Source organism: Equus przewalskii, chromosome 9, assembly GCF_037783145.1.
Source record: "Equus przewalskii isolate Varuska chromosome 9, EquPr2, whole genome shotgun sequence".
NCBI classification, from domain to species: domain Eukaryota; kingdom Metazoa; phylum Chordata; class Mammalia; order Perissodactyla; family Equidae; genus Equus; species Equus przewalskii.
In genome coordinates this window covers 80,628,332-80,641,111 of record NC_091839.1, presented here as the reverse complement: position 1 = coordinate 80,641,111, position 12,780 = coordinate 80,628,332, and the positions used below count along the sequence as shown (strand labels likewise).

The 12,780-nt window shown below is 41.1% G+C and overlaps 1 protein-coding gene across 48 annotated transcripts in view; it reads left to right on the top strand.

The window, feature by feature from the left end:
- AHI1 (Abelson helper integration site 1) overlaps positions 1–11,882 on the top strand; it is a 180,137-nt gene extending 168,255 nt beyond the window's left edge. For all 48 annotated transcript variants that reach the window (XR_011522165.1, XR_011522167.1, XR_011522166.1 and 45 more), the window contains 2 exons: positions 5,508–5,610; positions 10,539–11,882. Coding sequence is in view for 39 of the 48 variants with exons in the window: in XM_070557277.1 (XP_070413378.1) it covers positions 5,508–5,610; positions 10,539–10,541 (106 nt within the window). In the remaining 9 variants the exon portion in view is untranslated. The remainder of the gene's footprint in view (positions 1–5,507; positions 5,611–10,538) is intronic.
- Positions 11,883–12,780: the final 898 nt, after the last annotated feature.

Genomic DNA, 12,780 nt, shown 5'->3' with positions numbered 1-12,780 from the left:
CAAGGTCCCCAAAGAGCTGGACAGTGGGGGATGGGACTAGGTCAAGTTAAGATGACACAAAGCTTGGTGTTCTTACCAAGACTGAACCTCTTTTCTTGAACAAACATTCCCCAGTTGCTACATGCTTTGGGCTAGTTTCAGGAATTCTGAAAAGGTTGGTTCTAACCATATTAGCCAGTTTTTTCATAGGTTATTTGCAGGAGAGAATTTTCAGAAGGCCTTACTCCACCGTTTTCACTGATGTCACTATTTCTTATTCACATGTTGGGTGGACTCAACAGTAAAACTGTCTGGGCCTGGAGTTTTCTTTTTTTGAAAGATAATTCAATTTATGTAATGGAAGTGAAGCTATTAAGGTTATCTATTTCTTCTTGTATAAGCCTGATAGTTTGTATCTTTCAAGGAATTTGCCCATTTCATCCAGCTGGATGAATTTATTGACATAAACTTATTCATAGTATTTCCCCATGATCTTTTTAATATTGATAGAATCTGCGGCAATATTGCCTCTCTGATTCCTGATATTGATAATTTCTTTATCCCCCACCCCCTAAATCAGCCTGACTAGTGGTTTATCGGTTTTATTGATCTCAAAGAACCAGCTGTTTGTTCCATTGATTTCTCTTGTTTATTTTCTGTTTCATTTATTTCCACTCTGATATTTATTATTTCTGCTTATTTTGAGTTTAATTTGTTCTTTTTCTACCTTTTAAAGTGTAAACTGTGGTCATTGATTTCACACCTTCTCTCCCAGTATAAACACTTAGTGCTGTAAATTCGCACCATGTGCTGCTTTAATTGCATTCCACAAGTTTTGATATGTTGTGGTTTCATGTTCATTCCATTCAAAACACTTTATAATTATCATCTGGATTTCTTCTTTGACATGCGGGTTGTTTGATTTCCATTATTTAGGGATTCTTCCAGTGATCATTCTGTCATTGATTTCTAATTTAATTCCGTTGTGGTCAAGGAACGTAGTTTGGATGATCTGAATCCTTTTAAGTTTATTCAGAATTGTTTTGTGATCCTTAATATGATCTCTCTTGGTAAAAGTTTTGAGTGCTGTTGAAAAGAGTGTGTATTATTCACTTGTCTACCAGAGTGTTCTTGCATAAATAAATGAGATCACATGGGCTGAGTGTGGCTTACATCTTGTGTTGCCTTACTAATTTTCTGCCTGCTCAATCAGTTATTGAGAGTTGGGTATGGAGCTCTCCAACTAGTATTGTAGGCTTGTTTTTTTCCTCTTGCAGTTCTGTTAGTTTTTGTGTCATATATTTTGAAGCTCTGTATTAGGTGCCCATATATTTAGGATCGGATGTCCTCTTGTGAGATTGATGCCCTTATTACTATTAAATGACTTTATTTCTGGTAATATTCTTTGTTCTGCAGTCTATTTTAACATTAAAGTCACTCCAGCTTTCTTTTAATAGTGTTAGAATGTTGTATGTTTTTTCAAACTTTAAATATAAAGACACAGATAGGTTAAAAGTTGAGTTCATGCTTTTTTATCCTATATGACCATCTTTGCCTTTTATTTAGGCCAATTAGACAAACATTTGCATCTAGTATGATTATTAATATGGTTGAGTTTTAGCCTATCATACTGCTTTTGCTTTTTGTTTTCTATTTGTCTCATCAATTCTTTGTTTCCTTTTTTCATCTTTTTCTGGTTTCTTTTAGGTTAGTAGTTTTTATTCATTTTATCTTGTTTGTGAGCTTATTATCTATAAATCTTTGTTTTGCTGTTTTAGTGATTTCTTTGGGGTTGGAATACAAATCCTTATTGCACAAGCATATCTTCAAGAGCTTTAAAACAATGCACTTGAGTTTCATCCCTCCTAACCTTCATGCGTCTGTAGTCATGCATTTTATTTTTATATATGTTATAAACCCCTTGCTACATTGTTATTACTTTTGCTTAAACTGTGATCTTTTGAAGAGATTGAACAATAAGAAAAAAATCTTTCATATTCTTCCATTTTGTTACCACTTCCAGTGTTTTTCACTCCTTTATGTGGAGCTATATTTCCATCTGCTGTCGTTTTACTTCCGCCTGAAGGACTCCCTTCAACATTTCTTGTAGTGTTGGCTGGCGTAATATGAATGCCTTCACTTTTTGCATGTCTGAAAAGGTCTGTTTCACCTTCGTGTTTGAAAGTTGCTTTGGTATAGAATTCTGTGTTGAAAGATTTGCATTTTTCTCTGGTACTTTAAAGATGTTGCTCCACTGTCTTCTCACTTGCATTTTTTTCCAACAAGAAGTAGGCTGTTGGCTTATCTGTGCTCCTCTCTGCATAACATGTTTTCCCCTACTGTGGCTGCTTTGAAGATTTCTCTTGATCACTGGTTTTGAGCAGTTTGATTATGCTGTGCCTTGTAATTTTCTTCATGTTTCTTGTTCTGGGGATTGGTTGAGCTTAGATCTGTAGGTTTATAGTTTTCATCAAATCTGGAACATTTGGGACCATTTTTTCTTCTGCCTTTTTTTCTGTATCTTGCTGTTTCTCTCTTCTTTGATGATTCCAGTTATGCACATATTAGGCCATACGAAGGTGTCCCGCTGCTCACTGATGCTCTGTCTAATTCTTTTTTCTTTGTGTATTTCAACTGGGATCATTTCCATTGCTATGTCTTCAGGTTATCTAATCTTTTCTCTGCAATGTCTAATCTGCGTTTAATCCTATCTGGTATATTTTTCATCTAGGATATTTTAATTTTTATCTCTATAAATTCAATTTGGGTCTTCTGTATATCTTCCATGTATTTATTTAACCTTTTGAGCAGGTGGAATATAGTTATAATAACTGTTGTAAGGTCTTTGTCTGATAATTCTAACATCTGTGTCAGTTCTGGTTCTATTTCAGTTTTTCTGTTCTCATTATGATTTGCATTTTCCTATTTATTTGCCTCCCTAGTAAATTTTTATTGGATGCCAAACATTGAAAATTTTGTCTTTTGGCTGCTGGATATTTTTGTATTCCTGTGAATATTCTTCAGTTGTGTTCTAGAATGTAGTTAAGCTACTTCAAAACAGTGTGGTCCTTTCAGGTCTTGCTTCTAAGATTTGTTAGGTGGGGCTGGAGCTGTGTTTAGACTCAGGCTCATTCTTCCTCACTGCTGGCACAAGCCCTCTGGCTGCTCCACCCAGGACCCTCTGAGCTGTGAGGTTTTCAGCCTAACTGACAGGAATGGGCGCGGTTCCTGGCCTCAGGTAGCTTCCTCCCATGTAGGCGCTCCTCGGAGCTCTGCTCCATACTAGGAGGGAACCTTCGCACATCTTCAAGATCTCTCACTGTGGGCTCTCCCCTCTCTAGCACACCATGAACTTAGCCTCTTGGGTCTCCCCAGACTATCAGCTCTTACTCAGGGAGTCCGCCAGGCTCCACACAAGTTTAAACTCCCTGTGCTGGGGCCTAGACACTCTCAAGGCAGTAAGCTGGGCCATCATAGGGCTCATCTCATTTATTTCCCATCTCTTGGGGACCACCATCCTTCATCGTCTATGATCCAGTATCTTGAAAATTGTTGTTTCATGTATTTTGTCCAGTTTTTTTTCATTGTTTTATGCAGGAGTAAATCTGATCTTTGTCACTCCACCTAGGCTGCAAGCGCAAGTCCAGATGTTGTCTGTATTTTCAAGGTAGCTTTCTGTTAGAGTGCACATTGATTATGAGAGAGAAACGGCAGAGAGGATCCCATAGTCTGACTCCCTGGAGTGGTCAGGGGAAGCCAAAGATGTAAGGCAGCGTCTACGTCTGAAAGACCATGTAGAGACAGGTGGACAAAAAGAGGAGGTCCTAGAAGTCCGGAGGATCGCAGGAGCAGGGCACGGAAGTGTGGAAGTGCCTGGGTACCCTGAGGCCAGCAGGGTGCCCTGTGGCTGAAATAGAGGTTGAAATCTTGGGCCTGCGAACCAGTTTCAGTCCTGTTGTCTTTGGTTGGGGCTACTGTATGTGTGTGTAATTTTATTACTTGCCCAAATATAAAAAGATTTCACATAAATGCAGCTTTCTGCCTTCTCTGGAAAATAATCCAAAGTTCTCGACCACAACTCCACATTCCTCCGTGGCATCATCGGCTGGTGCTGAGGCAGTGGGCTGCCTCCCTTGGATGGGCCGTCCACTTCCAACTTGCCACCATCCTGTTCCACTATCCCTGGCCTGCTTCCCTTGTCCACTGCATCACTGTGGCCTCCACAGACACTGGAGTTTTTGCTTAATGCTAGAGCACAGGTTCCCTGGAGATGAGGCTGAAAGGGTGGACTTCAAACAGGTCAAGATTGTAAATTATCAGTGCTTTTTTTCAGAGTTCAACCTTTCCTTTCTCTCTCATCATTCTCCTCCTTTCTAAATGTACTTTATTTGTTCTTTCATCTCATAATTCTCCTTCTCAGTCATCTGGCTTCATTTTGCTTGCTTGTGTATCTCCATATTAGTCTTCTCAGGCTGCCGTAACGATACAGCAGACTGGAGGGCTTAACCAACAGGCCTTTGTTCTTTCACAGCCCTGGAGGCTGGAAGTTCAAGATCAGCTTCCAGCAGGGTTGGTTTCTGGTGAGGCCTCTCGGGCTGGCTTACAGGTGGCCCCCTTCTTGCTGTGTCCTCACACAGCCTTTCCTCAGAGCATATGTGGAAAGAAAGAGTTTTCTGGTGTCTCTTCCTCTTCTCATCAGGACACCAGTCTTGTAGATTCAGGCCCCACCCTTATGACCTCATTTAACCTTTATTACCTCCTTAAAGGCCCTGTCTCCAAATAGCTTCACTTCACAGGTGGGGCTTCAACTTGTGAACTTTAGGAGAACACAATTCAGTCCATAGCAGTCTCTGTTCAGTCTTGCTTATTACCTGATTTTGTAATTCTTGCATAGTTTTCAAGCTCTTTTTTGATGTCTCCCAGCATTCCTGGTCATCCTAGAAAGGAGGCACTGTCTTCCATTCTTTGATTTTCCCTTTTTGCATTGTTTTTCTATTTTCTTTCTGTTAACATAATTTGCAGGGCTGCACAGTCATCCGCAAGGTACTTGTTTTATATTTTACTGTTATGATTGAACCATTTGAAAAGCTGCGTTTTTTGTTCCACGGGTCAGTCTCTCATCACTCCCTCATGCATGAGCTTCCTTCACCCTGTCTTTGTCATTAAGGAGTCTCCTGTAGTTTTCCACGTGCACACACACATGCACATTTATCCTTCTAATCTGATAAAAAAGCTTTCTGGTTTTTCGCAGCCATCTAATACTTCTCTGAGAGGAGTAAAGTTTGTTTTATTCTCGTCCCTTCATCACGGTTAAGGAGGAGCCCAGCCAGAGGTTTATGTCTGCATTATTCTTGGCAGCCCTGTCTCTCATCCCCACATAGAACCGCTCAGTCTGTCAAGGGTTTTCCTCTCAGGTCCTTCCGTTATCTCCCCTTCCCTTCCCACTGCCCCTTTCCTAGATCCAAGCCTCCTCTGAGTTGTTTAAGCAGTTTTCTTATGGCTCCTCGTTTCTGATCTCTCTCCTGTAGTTCTGAGGCTGGGAAAGAACAGAGCCGCGAGGACCGAGGACACACAGTGGACATGCCAGTGAAGAGGAATGAGCAAACTGGCCGCAAAGTCACCCTAATAGAGGTAAGAGGAAGACCAGGAGAAAGTTGTGTCACAGAGTCAGCAAGGAAAGATTTAGGAAAGGCCTGGTCAACAGTGACAACGCCAAAGAGAGAAACAAGTAAAATAAGGCCAGAAAAGTACCCTTTGCAGTTTGCAGCCAAGAGGCCGTTTGTGACCTTCCAGAGGACGGCTTTGGTGGAGGGTCCTGGGGGCCTGAGTCAGATTGTGTCCAGTCAGAGGGAGAAGACCGTCAGGGTAGACTGCTTCTCCAAGAAGCTGGGCCTCCAGGGAAAGAACACTGGGCAGCAACTGTGGGAAACACAGGATGTAGAGAAGATCTTTACATGGGGAATGACAAGAATATTTACAAACTGAGAGGGGCCGTTCAAGGTTTAGGGTGAGGGGAAATCCCTGGGGACGGGAGGAAACACATGGGTGAGAATTGGAGACAAGAAAAAAGGAAGTGGGGCACTGTTTCCACTGAGACAGGCAAGTGGGGCAAAATGTGTCTGGATGGTGGTGATGTCTGGGGGGATGGAGACGGAGAAGGCGGGAACGGCCTTGAGGAAGTCTCTGTGCTCTCTGTGAGGTAGCCATGGGGTTTGTTGGCTGAAGGTGGAGTGTTACAGCCCTGTCAAGTCCGCTTGTATGAATTTGTCTATCTGGGAAATAGATTCAAAATTTTCATAAGTATTTTTAGATTTTAATTGTAAAAAAATAAAATCTGTGCAGAAAACATATAGATCAGTAGTTATATAATCATGGGTTAAGGAGTGACTTTTCAACCTTGATACCAGAATCAGAAAACATTTTGAAGCAGATTTTTAGGTTTAAATAATAGAAATTTTAAAATGATGTATGTTAAAGAGAAAAAAACACCATAAGCAAAATCTGAAAACAAACAATAACCTGAGATAGGGAAGAATTTCACAAAATACATGACAGATAAATGATTAATACATATAAAAAGCTCTAAAAAATCAACAGGGAAGACAAGTACGCCAATAGAAAAATTGGCGAAGGGTATGCACAGGACATTCTTAAAGAAATATCTATAAATGGCAATGAACATATGAAAAATGTCTACCTTCCAGTGATCAGATTAATAGAAATTAAAACAATGAATGATGCAGTGTTTTTCCCTCACAAAATGCGACGCGTTTCAAACACTTACAATCCCCAGTGTCGGTGAGGGGCTGGGAATGCAGTCCCGTGCACTGCTGTCATAGTGTGAGGCAGACCCCTTCTTCGTGAGGGATGGTGGGGTAACATGTTCATCATTCTTCAATCGTTCATGTCCTTTGATCTGACAATTCTGCTTCCAGGAATCCATTGTAGGAAAGTAGTCAAGTTTACATGCAGAGATTCAGTTAAAATCCTACTCCTTCAAGCAGTGTTTAAAAAAGAGAAGGAAAAACATTCATTTTTGTGAATAAAGGGTTAATTGAATTATGAAACATTTATATAATGTTATACCCTGTGACGTTACTCGTTACATTATGGAAGTATTTTCATAGACATGGAAAGATGCTTATGATAGATTTTTAAGTAAAAGAAAGAGATTATAAAATAATTTACATATAGCATATACATAAAGTATTGAATAATATACATCAAAAAATAGCAATAGTTATCTCTGAGTGGTGGAATTGTGGTGATTTTTTTCATTTTTCTCTGTATATTTTCTAATTTTTCTACTCAGTGTATCTTGATATATAATACTTGAGCATTTCTTTTAAAATGAAAGTAATTTCAGAAGTTTCCCACAGCCCATTCTTTCTGCATTTAAAGAATTCAGGGTCTCAAGAGTCAAAGCCAGCACGTGTCTGCACCAGGACTCGATCTTCTGCTCCAGGTTCAGGTTCTCTCAGCCATGGCTTTGTCTGCTGACTCTGATTGGAGGGCCAGTGCTTACGCAGGGCCGTGACATGCTCACGTTCCATTCTCCCCAGTGCTGAGCCTGCTGTCTGCCATGGTAAACCTGCAGGGGATATTTACTGGGTTGAAGCTCTTGTGGAGTAGGGCCCCGTATTTTTGTGAATCTTATTTTTCACTCTTAACAGACACACAAACGCTAACCTGCTTTCATATTCCTTTTCAAAATCTCGCTATGTGCATTTTCCTTTCTCTTTTCTTTTTATTTTTTATTTCTTAATTTTTGGTTTTTTTGAGGAAGATTAGCCCTGAGCTAACTACTGCCAATCCTCCTCCTTTTGCTGTGGAAGACTGGCCCTGAGGTAACATCTGTGCCCATCTTCCTCTACTTTATATGTGGGACACCTACCACAACATGGCTTGCCAAGCGGTGCCGTGTCCGCACCGGGGATCCAAACCTGCAAACCCCAGGCCGCAGAAGCAGAACGTGCGCACTTAACTGCTGCGCCCCTGGGCCGGCCCCTCCTTTGTTTTTTCATATGATTTGCCTTTTAAAAGGCCTCACTTGGTTACTCTCTTCCTCTGTTAGCTCAAGGGGATACTTTCTGAGGAGATGCCTCAGAGGAAGACGGGACTTGGGTTGGTCCCTGTGTCTGTTTAGACGACATCTCATCTCGGCCTGAGCCTGTGGGCCCCTGCTCTGTGGGCACCCATCACTCTGATGGGCCGTCTGCCTCTCCCCTCTCGGCGGTGGCCTCCCTGGTCAGAGGTGGGCACTGGTCCGGCACTTCTTGTCCTTCTGTTCTGCCCCTTTCCTCCCTTTCATGGGCAGTCTGTCATTCTCTCTCCACAGTTCCTTCCTCTTGTTAGTCTGATTCATTTCCCTGAAAGATGTTATCTTACTGCCCACTTGAGCTGCCGCTTACTCCTTTCTCCTCGGGCTCCTCTCCTAAGGGCCCTGCGGGTACCTGTGTTTGCTCACTCCTCTCAGTGCAGTCTCCCCGTCTCCTTAGCTTGTCCTGCATCTTCTGCGTGTGCGGGCCTGTCTCCCCCATCCCAGCTGTGGCCTCCCCTCTCGCTGCCTTCCTGTTTCTGTTTTTCTTCTTCGTTTTTGTCCTACCACGGTCGTAAACCCTTCTCCCTCTGTTTGCCTTGTTACTCCTGTGAGCTCCTCTTCCTCCCTCTGTGTCCCTGCACATGTTTGTAGGGTCTCTGGGTGACTGCCCAGCATCCATTTGAACCTTTACTACTCTCTTCCCCATTTTTATCAAACTCTAATTTTGAGCTAGTTTTATATACTTTACCTGTATACACACAGCGACAGAAATGACACCTTTTGACCCAGCACACCGTGTCTGCACCTTTTTTTTTTTTAAAGTTTGGCACCTGAGCTAACATCTGTTGCCAATCGTCTTTTTTTTCCTTCTTCTCCCCAAAGCCCCCTGGTACACAGTTGTATATTCTAGTGGTAAGTCCTTCTGGTTCTGCTGTGTGGGACGCCACCTCACCATGGCTTGTTGAGTGGTGTGTGGGTCGGCGCCCAGGATCTGAACCAGCAAAACCCCAGGTAGCTAAAGCAGAGCACGTGACCCCAACCACTCGGCCACAGGGCCGACCTCTCTGCACCATTTTATACTCTATTCCAGTCACTTGAAACATATTTTTGGGCCTCTGTATACAATACCAGCTTATCTGTGGTAGCTCCATTTAACAAGTTTAAAATCAGGAAACAGGGACAGAGGATTTTTTCCCCTCAGGTGTAAATGTTTTTCATATGAAAGGATAGTGCAACCATCTATTTAAGGTTGAGCCTGTCCCTGAGAGCTCAGGTGTTCCGTAACCCTCCTCGGCCACCAGGGAAGGCCCTCAGGAGATGGGTAACCTGCCCTCTTTGGCCGTAATTCTCTAGCCTTTCCAGGATGACGATGGAACTGACCACCACAGCCAGGCTGCCGGCACACTTAGGCTGGTGCTCGCTTTCTAAGAGCCGCCCAGTTTACGCCCTTGGGTTAGAGGAGACACAGCAGCCCTTTTGTGTCACTGGGCCAAGAGTCCTGGAGTGCAGACTTCAGCTCAGCGCCTCCTCCTCCCCCTTGGGCTGGAGCAGTCCTGCTACCTGGTCTCTGAGAAGCAGCTTCCTCTTTTATCTGCGTATTGATTGTTGGTTCTCATTAATGGTATGATTTGCTTTATTATTATTTTTATTAATAATAATTTTTAGTAGTAGTAGTAGTAGTAAAGCTGCATCTAGATGCCCAGTTAACTATCACTATCTTTGTCAATCAAAAATGACACACACTAGGGCTGGCCTCGTGGCCGAGTGGTCAAGTTCGTGCACTGCACTTCGGCAGCCCAGGGTTGGCTGGTTCGGATCCTGGGTGTGGACCTAGCACCGCTCATCAGGCCCTGCTGTGGTGGCATCCCACATAGAAGAACTAGAATGACCTACAACCAGGATATACAACTGTGTGCTGGGGCTTCAGGGAGGAAAAAAAAGAGGAAGATTAGCAACAGATGTTAGCTCAGGGCTAACTTTCCTCACCAAAAAAAGCATACTTTAAAAAAAAAAATGACACCATTTTTTGCATTTATTTGAAAAAATAGAATAGTTAACCCATTTGTGAAAGCGGACACAGCCATAGACTAAATGAAAGAATGTTATTTAATAAAATGATCTACATCCTTTCCAGTCACTAACCCGATGCATCATCCAATTTTTTCCCCAATGAATGAAGAATTTTATAAACTCTGATTGCCTGCTCCTAACTTCTGGAAGTTCCCTAGGGTGTGGAGTACTTACTGTCTGTATTTGAGAAGTGTGGGTTGTTTTGCTTGTGTTAACTGTCAGTGCTGGAGCAGGCCTTAAGTAGGTGCTGATGACACTCAGGATGTTCACAGGGCGTTCGAGAGGCAGACTGGAAGATAGGTCATTAGTAGCATAGCCTTAGTTGGGGGGGGGTGTTGCACAGTGTGTTTTATTGCCTGTGCTGTTTCCTGGGCACACCAAGATTCAGTTGTGGCCAAAAGACGTTGCTTACATTCTACTTAGTACATTTGGTGTACTTTTCTCCTAGTAAAGAGTTGGAGAAGAATGAAGAGACAGAACCAAGTACACAGAAATGAAATGACAAATTAAACCGAATGGAATTTCTCTTCAGAGTTCGGAATTTTCAGATTTAAGGAAGAAAGGAAGGGTCCACTGCTTCTCATCCTTGTGAAAGAATCTAGAAAAATCAGAAGAGAGGTGTGGGTGGAAAATAAGTGTGGCCTTTCGAGCTTAATCGTTATAAACCATCGTGGTTGTTCTTGATCAAAGTATTGGTTGATATTTGTATTTATTAGTAATTGCATCAACGTCACTGTTGGAAAACCAGTAAAGAAAAAACCCTTGTGGCTACTCAGCAAATATGGAGAAAAAGTGTTTGCATTTTTCGCATATCCATTAAGTAATCATTTAATATTATTGTATCTGTAATGTGGTTATATGTGTGATGTTATGCTCAGAATATGAAGTATCTGCTTTTCAAATTTAATATTTAAAAAATAAGCAGCTTCAGAATATTGTGTATTCAAAATGGTCCCAATTTTAAGAAAGGCATTAAAAGAGAACAAATTTGTTTGTTTTGAATGACTCAGATATGTGACTTGATCCACCTAAACTAAAAGTGGCTTGTGGCTGGACTGGCAACAGTGTTCCAAATTCCTGTACTTTTTCAAAAAAGCATTTCATATTTAAGCATATAAGTGATTTGTAGACTAACATTGTTTAATATTTATTTTAGTTTTAATGTTTCATTTTAAATTATTACACTGCATTGTTTATTCCTTTAGTTGCAGAATAACAGTGTCATTGCTATGTGATTGTATATTTTGAAGTATAATGTTATAATAGGAAAGATCATTTCTTTGTTTTTTTCTTGCCCCTTCTCCTTTCCCAACTATGTGATTGTAAGTCTGTCAGTAAAATATTTAACCCCAAGAAGGTCAAAACTAATGTAAAATTAGAAAACTTATTTACCAAATTGGACAATTGATTCCATTAAATTAAGAAGTGAGAAAAACCGTTTGGAGCATTGAGGTGTAAATTTTGCCCAGATGTATACCCAATGTGAAATATCTTTTAGTAAGAATGTCTTTGGCTCTTGTCCCTGCACATGCTGTAGAGGCATGAAAATTGGTGAACATGCCCTGCTGTGTAGAACTTAAAGGGGCAGGGGGGCGTTTTTGAAAGCAGTGCATGGCACTGATGACTGCAGCAGCCCTCGACCAGAGCACCAAGCCCCCGCTGTTCGGACGCATATGTCTGTGCTTCAGGTACAGCTGGGCCCAGCCAGCCTGAGGCACTCTACACAAGCTTGTTTTTTCTGTCTTGTGAGTGTACTTGGTAATTAAAAAATAAAAATATGCGTCTCTCTGCAGTTTCAGCTCATAGTTTTGAAATGTGTGTTGATTCTCTGATTATTTCACAAATAATTTCAACAAGTTACAGAAAAATTTTAAATCTAGGCAAGTGAAATAATACGTCAGGGGAGCTAAACATTTGCTGAGATCTCAATGTTTGTATGAAAAATAAAAGGTTATTTTTATACTGCAACTACTGAGGACAAAAATAACAATTGAGGCCAACACCAGGAAAAGTTGGTTCTACTCAAAGCCCGGGCCTTTTCTCTTCTGTCCTGTTGACAAAGCAAGACTTGGGTTATGCACACGAGTAGATAGTGAAACATCTTTACCACACACTCTGAGATGAGATGGCGGGGGGAGATCAAGAAGTGCCCCTCGAGTGGTAAGTCCAGCTTGTCATCAAGCAGAGGAATCAGGCTCAAGAATCGCTCAAAGATTTCTGATACTACATATTTTCTTAGTAACAAATTAGTTTTCTTTTATCTTCATTCTGAGAGTATTGAATTGTACCCCATTTTATGAAGTCTCTCTTCTCCAAACAAGTAGCAATTTGACACTATCTTTTTCTAGATCTGAATAATATTTTTAAACTACTCGTAGAAATTTATTTCCCAATTATTGATTCTACTCTATCTTGAAGCTTAAAGGTTCTTCAGTATCAGAACTATACAATGACTAAGATTTGCAAAGCTAGAAAACAATCAAGTTTTTAAAAGATTTAAAACATGAAATATTTTACACCATGAATGCAAATTTATGTTTAAAATGCAAATTTTAAATGAAATCAATATTTTTAAATGGTTGAGACTTGGTGCTTCTAAAACCTTGTGTAAGATTTCTTTCCATAAAAGCAAATACCTGACCTTAATTTTATGTTTAAGTATAGAAAAGTTTTATTAAAGCAAGGCATTT